Source organism: Mixophyes fleayi, chromosome 1, assembly GCF_038048845.1.
Source record: "Mixophyes fleayi isolate aMixFle1 chromosome 1, aMixFle1.hap1, whole genome shotgun sequence".
Taxonomy (NCBI): Eukaryota; Metazoa; Chordata; class Amphibia; order Anura; family Limnodynastidae; genus Mixophyes; species Mixophyes fleayi.
Window position 1 is genome coordinate 194,344,488 of NC_134402.1, and position 16,230 is coordinate 194,360,717.

At 39.5% G+C, this 16,230-nt stretch overlaps 1 protein-coding gene across 1 annotated transcript in view; it reads left to right on the forward strand.

Moving 5' to 3' along the window:
- Window positions 1–8,000: 8,000 nt before the first annotated feature.
- The window catches only part of LOC142106913 (protein FAM47E-like), a 29,352-nt gene continuing 21,122 nt past the window's right edge, over window positions 8,001–16,230 (forward strand). Inside the window, exons 1-5 of the mRNA XM_075189967.1 lie at window positions 8,001–8,100; window positions 8,314–8,365; window positions 10,008–10,380; window positions 11,915–12,087; window positions 12,724–12,886. Of these exons, the coding sequence (XP_075046068.1) occupies window positions 8,316–8,365; window positions 10,008–10,380; window positions 11,915–12,087; window positions 12,724–12,886 (759 nt within the window). The 5' untranslated portion in view covers window positions 8,001–8,100; window positions 8,314–8,315. The remainder of the gene's footprint in view (window positions 8,101–8,313; window positions 8,366–10,007; window positions 10,381–11,914; window positions 12,088–12,723; window positions 12,887–16,230) is intronic.

Genomic DNA, 16,230 nt, shown 5'->3' on the forward strand with positions numbered 1-16,230 from the left:
TACCCCTATGTCTGTATGAAGTACTTCAGATATAGAGTATATATAACTGGTTTTCTACAGCAAGGGAAAATGTGGGTATTATAATAAAGGTGACCAATTAGAATTTTTAGTTCTATATTATAACCTAGTGCAACCAATTCAATATCTAATGAATTAGAAGACTCAACTAGCTCAATAGGGATTATTATAATGAGATGAACTATAAATATTGGAGGATACATCTATGGTTATAACTACATTAACCCAAACCCTGACAGTGCTAATTAGCCGCACAAAACTGTATTTATGTTTATTTGGTACTTACCACACAGTGTCAAAGCAGTGAGAAAAATATTATAACACTAAATTTTGGAAATAAGTGACAACATAGAGTCTAAAATATAAAGTGAGACAATAGACAATACCAGGGCTGGACTGGGACTAAAAATCAGCCCTGGCATTTAAAGCACATAGGCCCACCTCTGTTCCAGATAATATTAATAATAATTACAGTACATTTTGCAAAGCTCATTGTTATATGATGTCCCATGAGACATTAATGTATTATGTGCAACTTGACTCTCTATTTGCAGCATAGGGCTCACCAGTATCAGATAATGGTATGCACAGGACTGGCAAGAGAAATTTGAGGTCGGTATACAGTGAACTTTTGCCCTCCCCAACCCCATGTGTGCGCAGGAAGAGAGATGTATAACAACGCGCAGCGGCGTCGGTGAAAGGGTGTGGCCGCATAATGTTGGGGACATGGTCAATATGGGGCGTGGCATAACATATTGGGGGAGACTCAATTGCTGGCGAAGTGATACATGGGTATCTCGCAGCGCACATTGCTGGCAATTACGGTAGAAATCTCTGCTTATTTTTCCTTGGGAGGAAAAATGAACAGTGATTTCTGTCAAATTTCAGCCGCAAAGTGTCTAGCGGATGTTCACTTTGCAGCTAATTGAATTCCCCCATTATGTATTAAAATGGTGTTACTCTCACCTACCGTTTATTGCAGCTTTCACAACCTGGTACTGGATTCTTGCATAGATTCTGGAATGTTGGGACCTATTGGAAAATGTGTATATGGAAAACCGAGCAATAAGTGAACATTGTACATGACACAGATCACACAGTATAAAATACATACATTATAATAAAATATTACATTTCTCACCAGCTACATAACGCTACCCCTCAGACACATCATGCCACATTCTGCATCACGCTACCCCCTGAAAAATCACCCATCACACCACAAAACCCCCCGGACAAATCACACCACAACACTCCCCCAGTCACATTATCATGCCACACTCAAGACATATTATAACCCCCAAGACACATTATACCCCCCCAGACACATTATAACCCCCCCAGACACATTATGACACCCCCCAGCCTGCTGTACTTACCTATGCAGCTGACATCAGAGTAAAAAAGAACGCCTTGCAGAGTGAGCAGGTAACTCTTAGTCTCACGAGATTTGGAGCTCCAGGCTTGCTCTGCAGGCTGCTGGACAGTGTATGATGACACACACTGTCACCACACACAGTGTGCTCCCCCCAGAGTTGGATTAAGACTTTGGGGGGCCTGGGCACTTAAGACAGGGGGCCCCTATGGTCTAAAATAAAGGGCATAGTATCATAATTCACAAAAGAGAGAGTTACTAACTAATGCATAATGTAGAAAAAATTTACCATTCAGTCGCTTAGCAAAAATTATTAAAATCAGAATATTGAGGTTAACTGCCACCCTCAGGTTCAGTTAGGTGGCATCAATATTATTATTTCTTATTGTAGATTTCTAAGGCACCACAATGCTCCACAGAGCCATACAGTAGGTAAAATAGTACATTCATAAAACAGGGACATACTAGGTAGACAAAATAAATGAAGACTTGAAAACAAAGGGTATGGAGGACTCTGCTCATTAGAGACCTTACATTCTAAGTGGAAGAGGGCACAGCTTAAATAAGAGGAGCAATTGTTGCTCAGATTGGAGATTGGGACAGCTGTGAGGGTGTATTAGTGTGAATAGTGTTATCGGGGATAAGGTCACCTCTAAAAAAAAGAAGGCTGTGGGAAAGCTGGATTGGGCGTAGTAAGGAATTCCATAAGTGGGGAGCAGCACGGGAGAAGTCTTGTAGGCGGGAGTGAGAGGTGGCATTGGACATGGTTGTGAACAGATGCTGGGGAAATGGTAGAAGAAGGTGAGGAGATACATGTGATAATAGGGGCAAAGAGAGACCGACACACAAAGGGGGCGAAGGAAAGGACTGACACCCACAATGTGAAGACAAAGAGACCAAACACAAAGGGTATAGAGGTGGGGTTAGAGGGTGCACATCGTATGTATACAAAAAAGCTGTGCACTGCCTATATATGGCATCATGCAATCCTTTGGGCAGAGGAATGGAGGTGGTCCTGCTGGTGCCACCTATGCGGTCACCCTGACTGACAGTGCCTTGAGCATCTAGTGTGTTTTACAGAACTGGCAGAGCCCCAGAAACAAAAACATACATATAGCAGCCCTGGGAGGTAGTGCAGCTCTAAAACCAACATTGTAAGACTATCACTAACCCCAGCTTACCTACAACCCTGACGGATTATACAGCTCATATAGAGCTTAAAATACCGGAGACCAATAATTTCATAATAATCTCAATAACAAGTTTATTCTGACTGCTGATTGCTAAATAACCATCATAATGAGCTAATCAGTTAATTCTATTCATTAAATAGTGTTTGCTCATATATAAAAAAAGAATGCCATTTCCAGATGGTTTGTGTGCAGAATATTACAGTTGTCTTCTTTGAAGTTACCTTGCCTGGTGTATGCTCCAGGCTTCCTCCTTCAGACACTGCAGGTGGTCCTGAGCAGCATATAGCTCCACCCTGCCATGTACATGGCGCTGGAACTCCGGCTTATATTCACTTTTTAAAATGGTTGCCCAGTTCCTGGACCGTGCCCCCTATAACACAACACCCCCCCCCCCCCCCCTCAATCGCGGGTGCACGTGTGATCACAGGTGTGTGCGCCACCTGCTGGAGGAAAAAAAAAGTACATTAAAAAAAAACAAAGAAAAAACCCTGCTTGTACCGGCCCATTAAGCCATCGGCCCTTCTGGCATTTGCCAGAAGTGCCAGATGGCCAGTCCGGCCCTGGACACTACTAATTTATTGGGAACAATAGTAAAGAGACAGCAAAGTACATTCAGCAGATGCTATTATCACTTTATTCACAATTATCACTTTATTCATTTCGCTGTTTTATATCCAATTTTAATACAATTATTAAAATTAGGTTTTAATATAACTCTTTGGGTTTACATTTAACACTCAGATTTTTGACATTTTGAGACTGTTAGTACAATTATTTTCTTCTAAATATTATACTCTGTATAATTTGGTGGTTAGCAGTTTAAAAATGTATAATTAAAAAGTCTATAATGACATCTGTGAGAACAGAAACAAGGAGAAACTAAACACATTATTTAGATATTGAGCGACAGTCTCTTAATATAATACTTGTGCGATAACAACCTCTACAGCGTGAAATTGCTTTTCTCATGCCCAGGAAGTGGGTACGCGCATATGTTTCTATGCAGACAGGTGTCATTCTGGCACCTACACCCACCTGTATCTGGAGACGTGGGACAAGGTGCGGCTCATGCAGACCTACAGAACCACGCATACACACCTGCTATAGGGCAGGTGCAAATACTGATGATGACTTGGGATACAGTCATAGTCACATGTAGTCAGGATCAGAGAGACCAAACAATAGGGGCCAGCATGCTTATATGCAGCTTCAGTATAGAAAAAATACTGATGATGTCACTATGTATACAGATAACACTTAGTGAGATCTTCATTGGTCCAGGGTTAATGATATTCCAGTTGCCTGCTGGTCATAGAGTTAATTTTATCCTTTCAAAGGGTGTTATGAATCAGTGCGATTACATCTCAACACGTGGCATATTATTCGCAATTTAGCAATTCGGTTTACTTCATCCAATTATGTGACTTCGACAACCTAAAGATATTTATTGAGCAATCAACCTCCACCAGAAGACGAGCGTTGGCGTAAGTATAGGGTAAATTTGGGCATAACACCCCCCTGTGATTGCACTCATGTAATTTATACTATAGCTGCGCATTTAGGAAACACTTGGGAATTCTTCTACAGTAAAACCATTTGATTTCTAGACCAGGTGATTTCACTCAAAACACTGTATTTTACCATAGATAGAAAAAGAAGAGCAAAGATCTTGTGTATTACCCTTTATTAAATAGCGATAAAAAATATTAAAATATACTCACATAGTGTCTGATGCTGAGTGAGGAGCAAAGCAAAGACAAGGAGCAAAATTTGCTCCTGGACAAACCATGTTACAATGCAAGGGGTATAAACTGATTTATTTTGTTGCACGCAAGGAAAATACTGGCTGTTCTTTCATGTAGCACACAAATACTTGATAGCTTTATTTTTACACTGAAATTAAAGTTGATCTATGACATGCCATATCCCAACTATAAATCTGTCCTTACATTTCAAATTTACTTCCTCCTCTAATGCAACATGGTTCTGCTAAGGTGCAAATTTGTTCTTTTCTTTGCTTTGCTCCTAACTCAGTATCAGGCCCATAGTGAGCAGCATACACACATAGCATAGTATTATTTTTTTATTTTTTTTTTAAACTCTTTATTTTTGACAGCATTGCAGCTATAACAACAACGATATCCAACAGGGTAAGAGGGGAAAGAGGAAAGAGCATAAAACAGCGTAGTATATTGCGGTGAGCAATTATGCGTTGAACTTAGGCCCAAACGCAAAATAAATCCCTCTCCCCCCCTCATCTTATATTCTGCAATCCTATTTTTTTTGTTTTTGTTATAATATTTATCAAAACTATTTGCTTGTTTTCTTGGGGAAAGAAAGAAGAAGGAGAAAGTAGGAAGAGGAGAGAGGAGAAAAGAGGTAGCGAGGAGGGGGAGGATAGTTACAGTGGGTTCCCCAAAAGGGGGGAGCGTCCGGCGCGACCACTCCTTAGGGGGTAACCGGAACCAAAGATAAAATGGGTGGGTGATTAAAGGGTGGGTTGGCGTCCCCCCTCATTTTAGATTAGGAGTATAATATCTTCAGGGGAAGACCTTATCAATTGGGAAGGGGGGTATGTGTCGGGCAGGGGCCAGAAAAGCCGGAGTGTGAGAAAGGTATAAGTTACTGAGTTGCGGCCATAGGGGACTGGTGAAAAGCGTTCCATGGATCCCAAATCTTGTGAAACTTTGAAATTTTATCATGGCGGAGACCTGTGATGTACTCCATTGAGGTTATATACCAGATCCGAGCTGTTATACTCTGGAGGCTCAGGGGAGTAGTGGACTTCCAGTCCTTGGCTATTTGCAAACGTGTTGCAGGACAAATATTTTGTACTAGTTTATTACTATGTTTGTTAAGAGATTTAATCCTAGAGCATAGCAGCATGACCATTGGGTCTGGGGAAACCTCAACCTCCAAAATTCTAGAAATGTAGTCAGCAATCTGGGACCACAGGTTAGAAATGAAAGGGCACGTCCACCATATGTGGTAGAAAGACCCCACCTCCCCACATGCCCTCCAACAAAGATCTGACGTACCTGGGTAAATTCTATGGAGTCTCGTGGGCACCAAGTACCATCTCGTGTAGACCTTGAATGTGTTCTCTTTAATTGAGGTATTAATGGAGATCTTGGAGATACCAGTTCTGAGCCGAGACCATCCCTCCTTGTCTATGGGTTTACCGATGTCACGTTCCCAGGCGGACTCAAACGATTCTTTGGGGCTGCTTTCAGGCTTAAGGTAAACATGATAAACCAGAGATATCAACCCCTGAGCTCCAACTCGGTTGGTACAACACCTCTCAAAGGGTGTTGGGCCACGCAATTTGGTCGATCTGCAATTGGATTGTATAAAGCCTCTAATTTGAATATAGCCAAAAAACAGGGACGAAAGGAGTCTTGACCTCTCACTCAAATCCGCGAAAGATCGGGGGGCGTATTCCCATAGAATGTGAGAAAATTGAGTAATCCCCGCTTTTTGCCATGGGGAAGCGAATGATTTGATGTTACCGGCTGGGAATTCTGGGTTGTGCCAAAGAGGAGTGAGGGGGGAAGGGTACGATGTGAGTTTCCATCTCTTATGTAATTTGTCCCATAAATCTAGTGTAAATTGTATGGTGGGGTGAGAATAAACTGAGGCCGGTCTTTGACCTCTGGGGAGCCAGGGCAATGAGCTTAGAGTGTGGTCAGGTGTGAGAGCATTCTCGAGGTCGACCCATCTCTTGATCCCCGGGGGAGACTGCCATGAAATGACATGGCTAAGGTTGACCGCCTGGTAATATTGTTAGCATTGTATTATTTTAAATATGCATTAACAAACATCCTAGTTACGCTCGACTTCCGTGCTCTCTTTCAAGAGTAAGTTATTCCTGATGTGCATCCAGTATCAGCCCCAGTATGTTGTGTGTTATTTACAACTTGTTGCCACGGTGACACCACCATATAAACAAGACGACTGCATGAAAAAAAAAATTAACATTTTTGTCCCTTAAGGTCTATGGAGAAAAACTTTTCATGTTGATAGTGGATACTTGGACTTCAGTTTTGTTAACATTTTGGAATAAATGGTTTGGAGGGCTGAGGACTAATGAGAGGGGCTCACATGCCCTTTTCCATCAGGCTTCAGATTTTGATTAGCCCCCCCCCCCCCCCCCCCCCTCCTCCCCTCATTGCAAGCTGGCAGACCAAAGCTGCAACTCCTATGCCAATCATCAAAAACAATTTCTCTATTTCTGAAATAAAAAAAAACATATTAGAAAAGAGTCCTAAACTATGTTGCTTTGCATTTGTTATTAAAATGTATGAGCGCAATATTTAAATGAAGGACAACAGTTCCAACATCTTTTAAATAACACGTTCCTATTTATTAACAATATTTCAAAAATATGTATGTAGTAGCATCAACATTAGAACAGGGTTTAGGCAGAACAGCTCACAACCCTATATATTCCTCATACCACTGCTATAGTGTTTGCTTGGAGTGTGATAATACGCCACATCTTTATTTACAGGGCTTCGGGATTTTTTTAAGTGACAGGTGAACACTGTAGTTAATTTTTACTGATAAATTTGCTGATATTTCACAGGGGTGCGTCTGACCATTATGATGAATGAAACTACAACTAAATTGGTGCTCTCATACAAACTACCATAAACAATTTTATCTTGTGTGCTCTTTAAAAAAAAATTGTTGCTATATCTAATTAGAGTTTAATTTGGTACCTGCACAAGTTTCCTGTCTCAGACAGCTGCCTTGGGGTTGCCTTGGTCAACCGTCAGACAGTTGGTAAACAAGATTTCCATCGTGTGTTTTTATCTTAGCACAGCTTCCGTTGTAAGTGAATAGTGCATTTGTTTATTTTTGTACGTATTCTGTGTTGGATCTATTGTTACACTGACAAAATCATAATTTTAGTGAAGAGTAGATATTAAAATCAAACGGCTTGTCCCTTTATTATTAGATGTATCGCATTTAATAAAAGTATCCCTAAACCGAGCTGCTAGGCCTAGGGTCATTCGAGAAAATAAAATATTATTACGGGACAGTCCGAATATTTTGTTACTCCTTTCTCTTTAATGTGGCCACTAGATGGAGCCCTTTGCGTACTATGGGATTTTTATTTTTTGGCTACCGAATTCACAGAACTAAACTGCTTGTTAAGTTTAGCACATTCGCGTCTCTTATTTAAATTATTTGCACTTGCTGGACTTCAGTCACGAATATCTACGAATACAACACCAACATTTAAATTATTTTGTCTACTTCAAATGTATAACTACATGGTTGTATGTATATTCACATTCAATACAGTGAACCATTTTTTTGTGAAGATGCTTGGTAACTTATTGCACGTACCAATCTGTAACATTACACTTCATCTGAAAAGCGACCCGCGTTGATGACGTCACCAACAAGCGCCAATGGTTGTCTAGGAAGCTAAAGATTGGCATGGGAACCAACGTGGAAACGAATACAAGAGAAGCTGGTTGGTTGCCGGTGTGTAAACACATTTAGGTATTGCTGAGAAATGTATCCGAAATATTCATAATATTCTTATATAGTACACACTATTTCGCTTAGAAATATATAATTCTACTCTTGCATATTTTTTAACCTATTCCTGTACATAGCAAGTTTACGCATGATTTGTACAAATAGTTATTGTATCTTATGAATTTAAATAAGAAATATATAATTTGATATTACAAAATATTACTGTTTCATTAGTGATGTCCGTCTTAGATGGATGGAGAAGTGATTCACAGCCTCGCCATCCGTGGTAAGTTCGTATACAATTACATTTAGCAAATAGTGTGATATTCTGTAGCAAAAAATGAACTCATCATCATCAACATTTATTTATATAGAAAATTTTGTAGCGCTTTGCAATTGGGGACAAACACAGTAATAAACAATGCTGGGTAATACAGACAAAGAGGTAAGACAGCCCTGCTCGCAAGTTTACAGTATATGGGACTTGCATGCAAGAAATAAATGTACATTTCTGTTTTGTCATATAAGTCAATGATCCATGGGGAGAAATTATTCCAATATGAAAGTGCTCACATGTTTCCAGCCAGTTTCCCCGGTGGTCTAGGAGGAAGGGGGCAGGACGTCTGTCCCTAAAGCGCTACTGCACATGCTCAAACTGCGCAAACAGAAAGCTCTGGGGCGGTGCTTGGGGTCGATGTGGGGCGTGGCTTATTTGTCCCTCTTTTGAAACTCTAAGTGTTGCGAGGTATTTAGGTAGGTGCTGACCCTCTGTGCCAATGTAGGGTGGGGGGTGCAAGCAAGGTGCAATAATATAATGCAGCCCCAAATAATGCATGGGGCATGAGTGTCTTGTTATGTGAATACGCATAAATCATTTGTCAGCTATACTTAAAAAAAGAAAATGCAAGTATGCAGAGAAGGCATTTTGTCTTCACACGACCAATTGTGGTTAATACAATTAAAACGTATGGTAGACATTTATAAATAAAAAATAAACACAGCAGGCTAAAGTGTCAGTATATTGAGAGAAAACGATTCCACGCTATGTGTGAAACATTTATGATTGAAATTACTTTTTTCCCAATAAGCCTCAAGCTCCATTTTTTGGATTCCTTCTGAATTAGAGAAAAAGGAAATAACTATAGTGCAACATGGGACTGAGTTAAAAAATAAGTCAGCCCGCCCTACCTACAGGTGTCTCTCTTCTTGCCTGTTATGTTATTCCCTGCCACACCAGGGGATCCTGTGAAGAGCCCCATAGTCATATTTATTGAGTGGCAATTAGCTTTTTCCAGGCACTTGACACTTTAACAAACCAATGTTAAACTGGTCTGGGGGCCTGTTAATTTTATGGTTGTCTCACAAGTGCGGGGTGTAACTAGCACATCGCTGAGTGCACTTTATAAATATATAGTGCCATGACATGGTTCAGTTTTCTGGCACACTGCAATGGCAGCCCTTGTGCCCTCTTTTAATAATAATAATAATAATAATAATAATAATAATAATAAATGATTCCTTGTTGTAGTTTAACATTATATAATGGCTTTTGAGAAAATCAGTAGTTGTCAGTATGACTTAAACTGAAATCTATCCCCTAAAAAAGGAAACTAAAACTGAAAAGCTATATGTACATTATTTAGAGACTATATATACCTTTCAAATAAGTTGCAGCTGCTAGGGAGCCGAAAGCCTCGTGTGTGTGTGTGTGTGTGTGTATGTATGTGTATATATATATATATATATATATATAAAACTATGTGCTTTACAACCATGGGCAGTACACGGGAGCACTTAGAAAGTTTTGCTATGTGGCACACAAATGTCTAGTTCCTCCCCTGATTGCAGGATCATGTTCCTTTCATATTTGCATTACTGTAGAGCTTTATAGAACCAGGTGTATATGTGCATTCCTTGTTTTGTTGCAGGTATAAAGAGAGGCTGCATAAAAAATTTCTCAAAGAATCCAACCATAAATTGAATCTATCTGGTGCTCTCAATGGCTGCCAGTGGAAATTCCTACCAAGAGGAGTTGATGATTTCCGAGATGGCTATCCCTCTTCTTCTGACACTTCCTACATTGCATCCACTAAAGGACATGTTTCTGTCCTGCAGAATGCAGCTGTTGACGAAGAGTCTGCTCAGAAGCCTAGGAAGAGGTTTACCAAAGAGCAATCCTGTTTCTCAAAACTCCTTCCACTGCAACAGACACGCAAAGAATACATTGCAGAGATAGAGTATGGCCTTACACAACATCCATTGGCCCTTTACCCTCACCTGGAAGAAGGTCTACCACCTGAAGTAAGAAATAACTTATAGCATCCTACACAGTAAAACAGTAACAGAAAAAAGGCGTTAAACAAAATCAATGTTTTTACATGCATTATATATGAAATGACTGCATACTGAATCTGTAAATCTGACTTTGAAAAACTACCATGTTTTATAACCCTTGATATAGACTCAAAAGAGCTGTATGACAACAGAACATCACAGACATCTATTAATTCTTATCTAACTTACAGTTAAGGATCAATCTATGTCCTATGCATGGTATACTAATATGTTATCATCTGCTTTGCTATGTATTACTTCTTACTTCAGCTTTATGTTTAATTTGCTAGCTAAGAGAAGGAGAAAGGAATGGCAGGAGAAATCAGTGATGAGAGGGTTCTGAGCAATATAGGAAAATCAAAACACAAATTATTCTATATAGCATGAAAACTTTATGAATTTCTATAACTGTTAGTTACAAACTATTTTGTTGTTTTTCACTGTATGATTTAGTAGTTATTTAAATGCTGTTTTTTTAATAGTAATTATTTACTATAATAGGAACTAACACAGGACTGCTGTACCTTATTATAGCATTTGTGTTTACTTTGGTGTTTTACCTTTAGCAATTTTGTTTTATTATATGAAGAAAAGGTTAAGTTTTATTTTGCTATATCACATGATAACTTCACACATAGAATCGTTTATTCATGCATATTCTTTATAGTGGTTTCCTACCTTTACAGGACTTTTGTAGTAGCCAATAAACCAGACATCCTTTAGGTTTTACTAAATACATTGCTTTATTGTACTGGCTTACTCTTCCACTTTGTGTTGTAGTAACATTTATGTAAAATGATTTATTGTCCTCATCTACAACACAGACCTTCGGTGCTCTCTGCCTTTGATACAAAGAGCAGCTTTGTTTTGTATGCCGTGGCCACAAAATAAAACAATGATCATATAATTACATGGCTAAAAAGCACAAAATGAAGCTAGAAAGATAAGCCATTTTGTATTTAGTGAACGCTGCAGGAGGATATGTGCAACCAATAAAGTTATCCGAAGGTGGAAAACACATTTCATGCTAGATTGAATGAATTGCGTGTTTCACAACTATTTGGAGCATTTATTGATTGCATCTTCCTATTAAAAAAAAAAAAAAAACAGTTCTTCTATCCATGAACATTTTGGACAGTCATATGCTTGCAAGTATATGACATTTAGCACTATTATTTAGTCTTATACAAGTCTTTTCATCCAGAATATTGGAAACTTGAGGTTTTATGAATAAGGGGATTTTCTGTAATTTGTAGCTCTAAAACTAATACAAAATTACCCCTGTCCATCCTACACACAGCAATTATTTACATTTTTAACCTTTGAGCTCTTAGACTGGTTTCTTCTTCTTTTATAGTATATGTAAATTGAATCTGACTACAGTGTTTCCTGCTTCTTTTTATAATGCCATTGTAATTGGTTTGCATATTACCAATTTTGAAACTCACCTTTGTGGCTTTTTAAAGTACCCTCTAATGGTGTAATTATTTTTTTTGTGAAGATGTTTGAACAAATTGTGGACATTCTTGACCCTGAGATGAGATTAAGAAGCGCCTCAGGATCCTATGAAGCTATTCCTGAAGAGGAAGAGGAAGAGTACAGCACTCCACCAACAGAGCAGCAGGAGGTACAAAGTGTGAAATCACGCCAAGCCAGTACCAGGCAATCAGCAATGTAAGGAATGTTTAGTTCGGTTGTTATCCCATATATAGCCCAGTATATCTGGCATACAACCTACAAATAACGTCTACAGTCTTTAGAAGTGGAAATGGTATATTTTGGCAGTCTTGTAAAAGCAAAAGTTATTACATTCTATGGCATACTGATCCCCTGTTGTGTTATGTGGAGTGTGGCTCTGTTTCAAAAGCTGTTATATTGGAGGCATTCTACATTAAGATTGAATTGTACTTCATGATGACATTTTTTTAAATGTACAGTCAGCACCATTGTTACCATGAAATTATCTTTCCTCTCAACTTATACTGCACAGTATGACATACTTCAATTATGGCAAATCCCAGTGAGATTTTTCATGTTTTTAAATCTGTATAAAATGCCAGTTTATCAATTTGACTTGTTTGAATTGGCTCTTAATGTGGAGCTTTAAATAATTGGCTGATTTCCCCTGTAAGTATGTTTGTGTGAGATTTTGGTCATAGAGTTCCTTTTATTGAGGGACAAAAACATATACTCTAGTATACACCATTTCATAGGTATTTTCATGTATAAGTCTATAAAATTGTATTTATTTAAGTTACTGTGATGAGTTAATTCCTTCAATTGTATGTTCTTGTGAATATCATTTTAAAGGAGTGAGCAGTCTAGGCTCAGAAATCCATACACATGGCTTTCTAAGCAAGAAGAGCCTGTAAAGGAAGAGAAAAAGTCCAAAATAACTCAACCTTACACTCCTGCACCAGATGAAAGAGTCAAGCAAGTGAATAAGGAATTCTGTGATTGGGTGACCTTATTGGTAAGTCTGTATAATACAATAAACACCTAAAATATGAATTTGGTGCAAAATATTGTAAACGCATATTTTCTCAATAGATGTTTCTGGTACTGTATCCAGCTCTGTATCTCACCCTGCTGCCTCAGATGAGCTGCTATGGATCTACAGTCTGGTCAAGTGTGTTCAAGGTTTCCTCATCTTTAGAAAAGGGTTTGGATTCCTTAGTGTCTAAACCAAATACATACCATAGTTCATGTGAGAATCAGACTTAGAGGAAGCTTCATAACTTGTAGAAGATTTCTCTAAAAGACAAGGGATTGAGAATTTAGTGAGGGCTGTGCGTAGCACACTTAATATTCAGGACACTGAGACCCTGTGTCTCCTGAAATGTCCTTATTTAAAAGAAAAAAGAAACAATATATTTTCCATCTGATGAATTTCTTTTAGAATTCTGGACTCAATTTGATAAACGGTTTAAAGTTTCATGTAGTTTTCTTTTCTTCTATCCCTTTTAAAAGGAGAATAGAGAAAATGGGAATCTCCGCCCAGGGGAGGATTTATCTTTAGGCAAACTAGGCACCTGCCTAGGGCCCAGCGATTCTTAGGGGACCCGCAGCAATGCCTAGGGCCCGCAGCAAAGCAGATGGGGGGAACAAGGAAAAAAAAATTGCGGGGCTGGTGTTATAGCTAGGTGTCCGGTCTCCTCCCTCCTCTGTGTGGCCTGTTCCGTGTCACATGGGACGTGCACCACATGACAGGTGCTGTCCCATGTGTGAAGAGAAAGAAGACTGCACAGCTGGAAAAAGGTAAGTTTGGGGGGTAGTGTATTAATATAACATGTGAGTGGCCAGTGTATGTATATTATGTGTGTGTGAGGGGCCAGTGTATGTATATTATGTGTGTGTGAGGGGCCAGTGTATATATATTGTGTGTGTGTGTGTGTGTGTGTGTGTGAGGGGCCAGTGTATGTATATTATGTGTGTGTGAGGGGCCAGTGTATGTATATTATGTGTGTGTAAGAGGCCAGTGTATGTATATTATGTGTGTGTGAGGGGCCAGTGTATGTATATTATGTGTGTGTGAGAGGCCAGTGTATGTATATTTTGTGTGTGTGAGGGGCCAGTGTATGTATATTATGTGTGTGTGTTAGGGGTCAGTGTATGTATATTATGTGTGTGTGTTAGGGGCCAGTGTATGTATATTATATGTGTGTGTGTTAGGGGCCAGTGTATGTATATTATATGTGTGTGTGTTAGGGGCCAGTGTATGTATATTATATGTGTGTGTGTTAGGGGCCAGTGTATGTATATTATGTGTGTGTGTGAGGGGCCAGTGTATATATATTATGTGTGTGTGAGAGGCCAATTTATGTATATTATGTGTGTGTGAGGGGCCAGTGTATGTATATTATGTGTGTGTGAGAGGGGCCAGTGTATGTTTATTATGTGTGTGTGAGAGGGGTCAGTGTTTGTATATTGTGTGTGTGTGTGTGTGTGTGTGTGTGTGTGTGAGGAGCCAGTGTATGTACATTATGTGTGTGTGAGGGGCTGTTTGTGGGAGGGAAATATTATTTTATAAATGGTAACACAATTAATTTAATGTTGGAGCTGGTTGGAGGGAAATAGGTCTATTTATTAAATGTGTATGTTTGTATAGCTTACCCTTCTACTTAACTATAGGAGTATATGCTGTGCTAAAAAAAATATAGTGCTATGGATTGTTTCAGGGAGGGGGGGGGGGGAGGGGGGCAAACCAATATCTTGCCTAGGGCCCCATGAGGTCTAAATCTGTCTCTGTCTTCACCCCAAGGTAGATGCTGCTATTGCTAGGTTGTCTAAGTCCACTGTGATCCCAATTCCAAATTCCACCTTACTTAAGGATGGAACCTCCCTAAGACTCATTCTGGCTTTGGCCTGGCTTAATAAAGCCATTATTAAATGGTCTGAACAGCTTTTAGGGGGCCTTCACTCCGGAACGTCAAGGTCAGAGTTGATAAAAATGGTTGATCATATAAGTGAAGCCTCAGAGTACCTCTGTGATGCAGCTTTGAATGCCGGTCTTATAGCTGCTCGTAATTCAGCTTGAGCTGTGGGTGCCCATAGAACAGTCTGTCTCGAGGTGTAAGAGGCTGATATAAAATCCAAAGGAAATCTGAAGTTCCTTCCGTTTACTAGTGATGCCCTCTTTGGTGCTGAGTTGGATAAAATTATCAACCAGGCTACAGGAGGGAAGGAGTACCATCCTCCCTGTTAATGTTTCTAAACCTAAAAGCCCAAGGTTTCGATCCTTTCAACTTTTCTTACTTTAGGGGACAGATTTCCGCTCTCAGTGGAGTACCACAAAGAGTAATACAGGCTTGGTCAGGAAAAAGACCAACCAATAAACCCTCAGAGAAGCAGACAGCATGATGGACTAACCGGGATCTCCTGTGGTGGGAGCCCCTCTTCTTCTCTTTAGGGACTAGTGGTTTACTGCCACTTCAAATTCAACTTCCTGGGTGAGGAAAATCATTGATTGGGGCAACATTTTAGATCTATGGACGCCCCTGCCCAAGTGATATTCCACCACAGGTCTTCCCGGAGACATGACAGAGACACTGGCCCTGATTGAGGCCATTCAATTTTTAGTCTCCTCGGGGGTGGTCATCCCTGTTCCAATTCAACAGAAAATAATGGGGTTCTATTCAATCCAGTTCTTAGTTCAGAAACCAGATGGAACATTCTATCCCATTCTGAATTGGAAAGAGCTCAACATCTACAAGTCAACAGATTTAAGATGGAGTCTCTGAGAGCTGTGATTAATAGCATGGAGAAGGGCGAATTTATGGTGTCCTTAGACATCAAGGACGCATACTTACATGTACCATCTACCAGGGTCATCAGTGCCTTCTGAGATTTTCAGTACAGTCACATTATCAATTTTGGCCCTTCCATTTGACCTAGCAACTGCTCCATGGGTTCTTATAAAGGTCATGACAGCAATGGGGACTTTCTTGAGAGCCAGAGGCATGACATTCACTCTTTGTTTGGATTATCTATGAGCTCTGTGCTCATATGCAGATGACGATCTAGGTTTTAAAGTCTCAAGGATGGCTCATAAATTACCAAAAATTAGTTTTGATACCCTCCAGGCGAATGATCTTCCTGGGGCTTGTCATCATAATTCAGCACATACTGTAGGTTTTTTTTTTATTACAAGACAAGGTTCTCTCTCTGCAGAAAAAAAATAAGTTTTCTACTGGTTGCCAGACAGATGTCAGTTCGTCTAGGCATGAGAGTTCTAGGAAAGATGGTGTATACATTTGATGCAAAATAAATATAAACAATCAGGGGCGCCAAAAGATAAATAAAATTAATATATAAAAA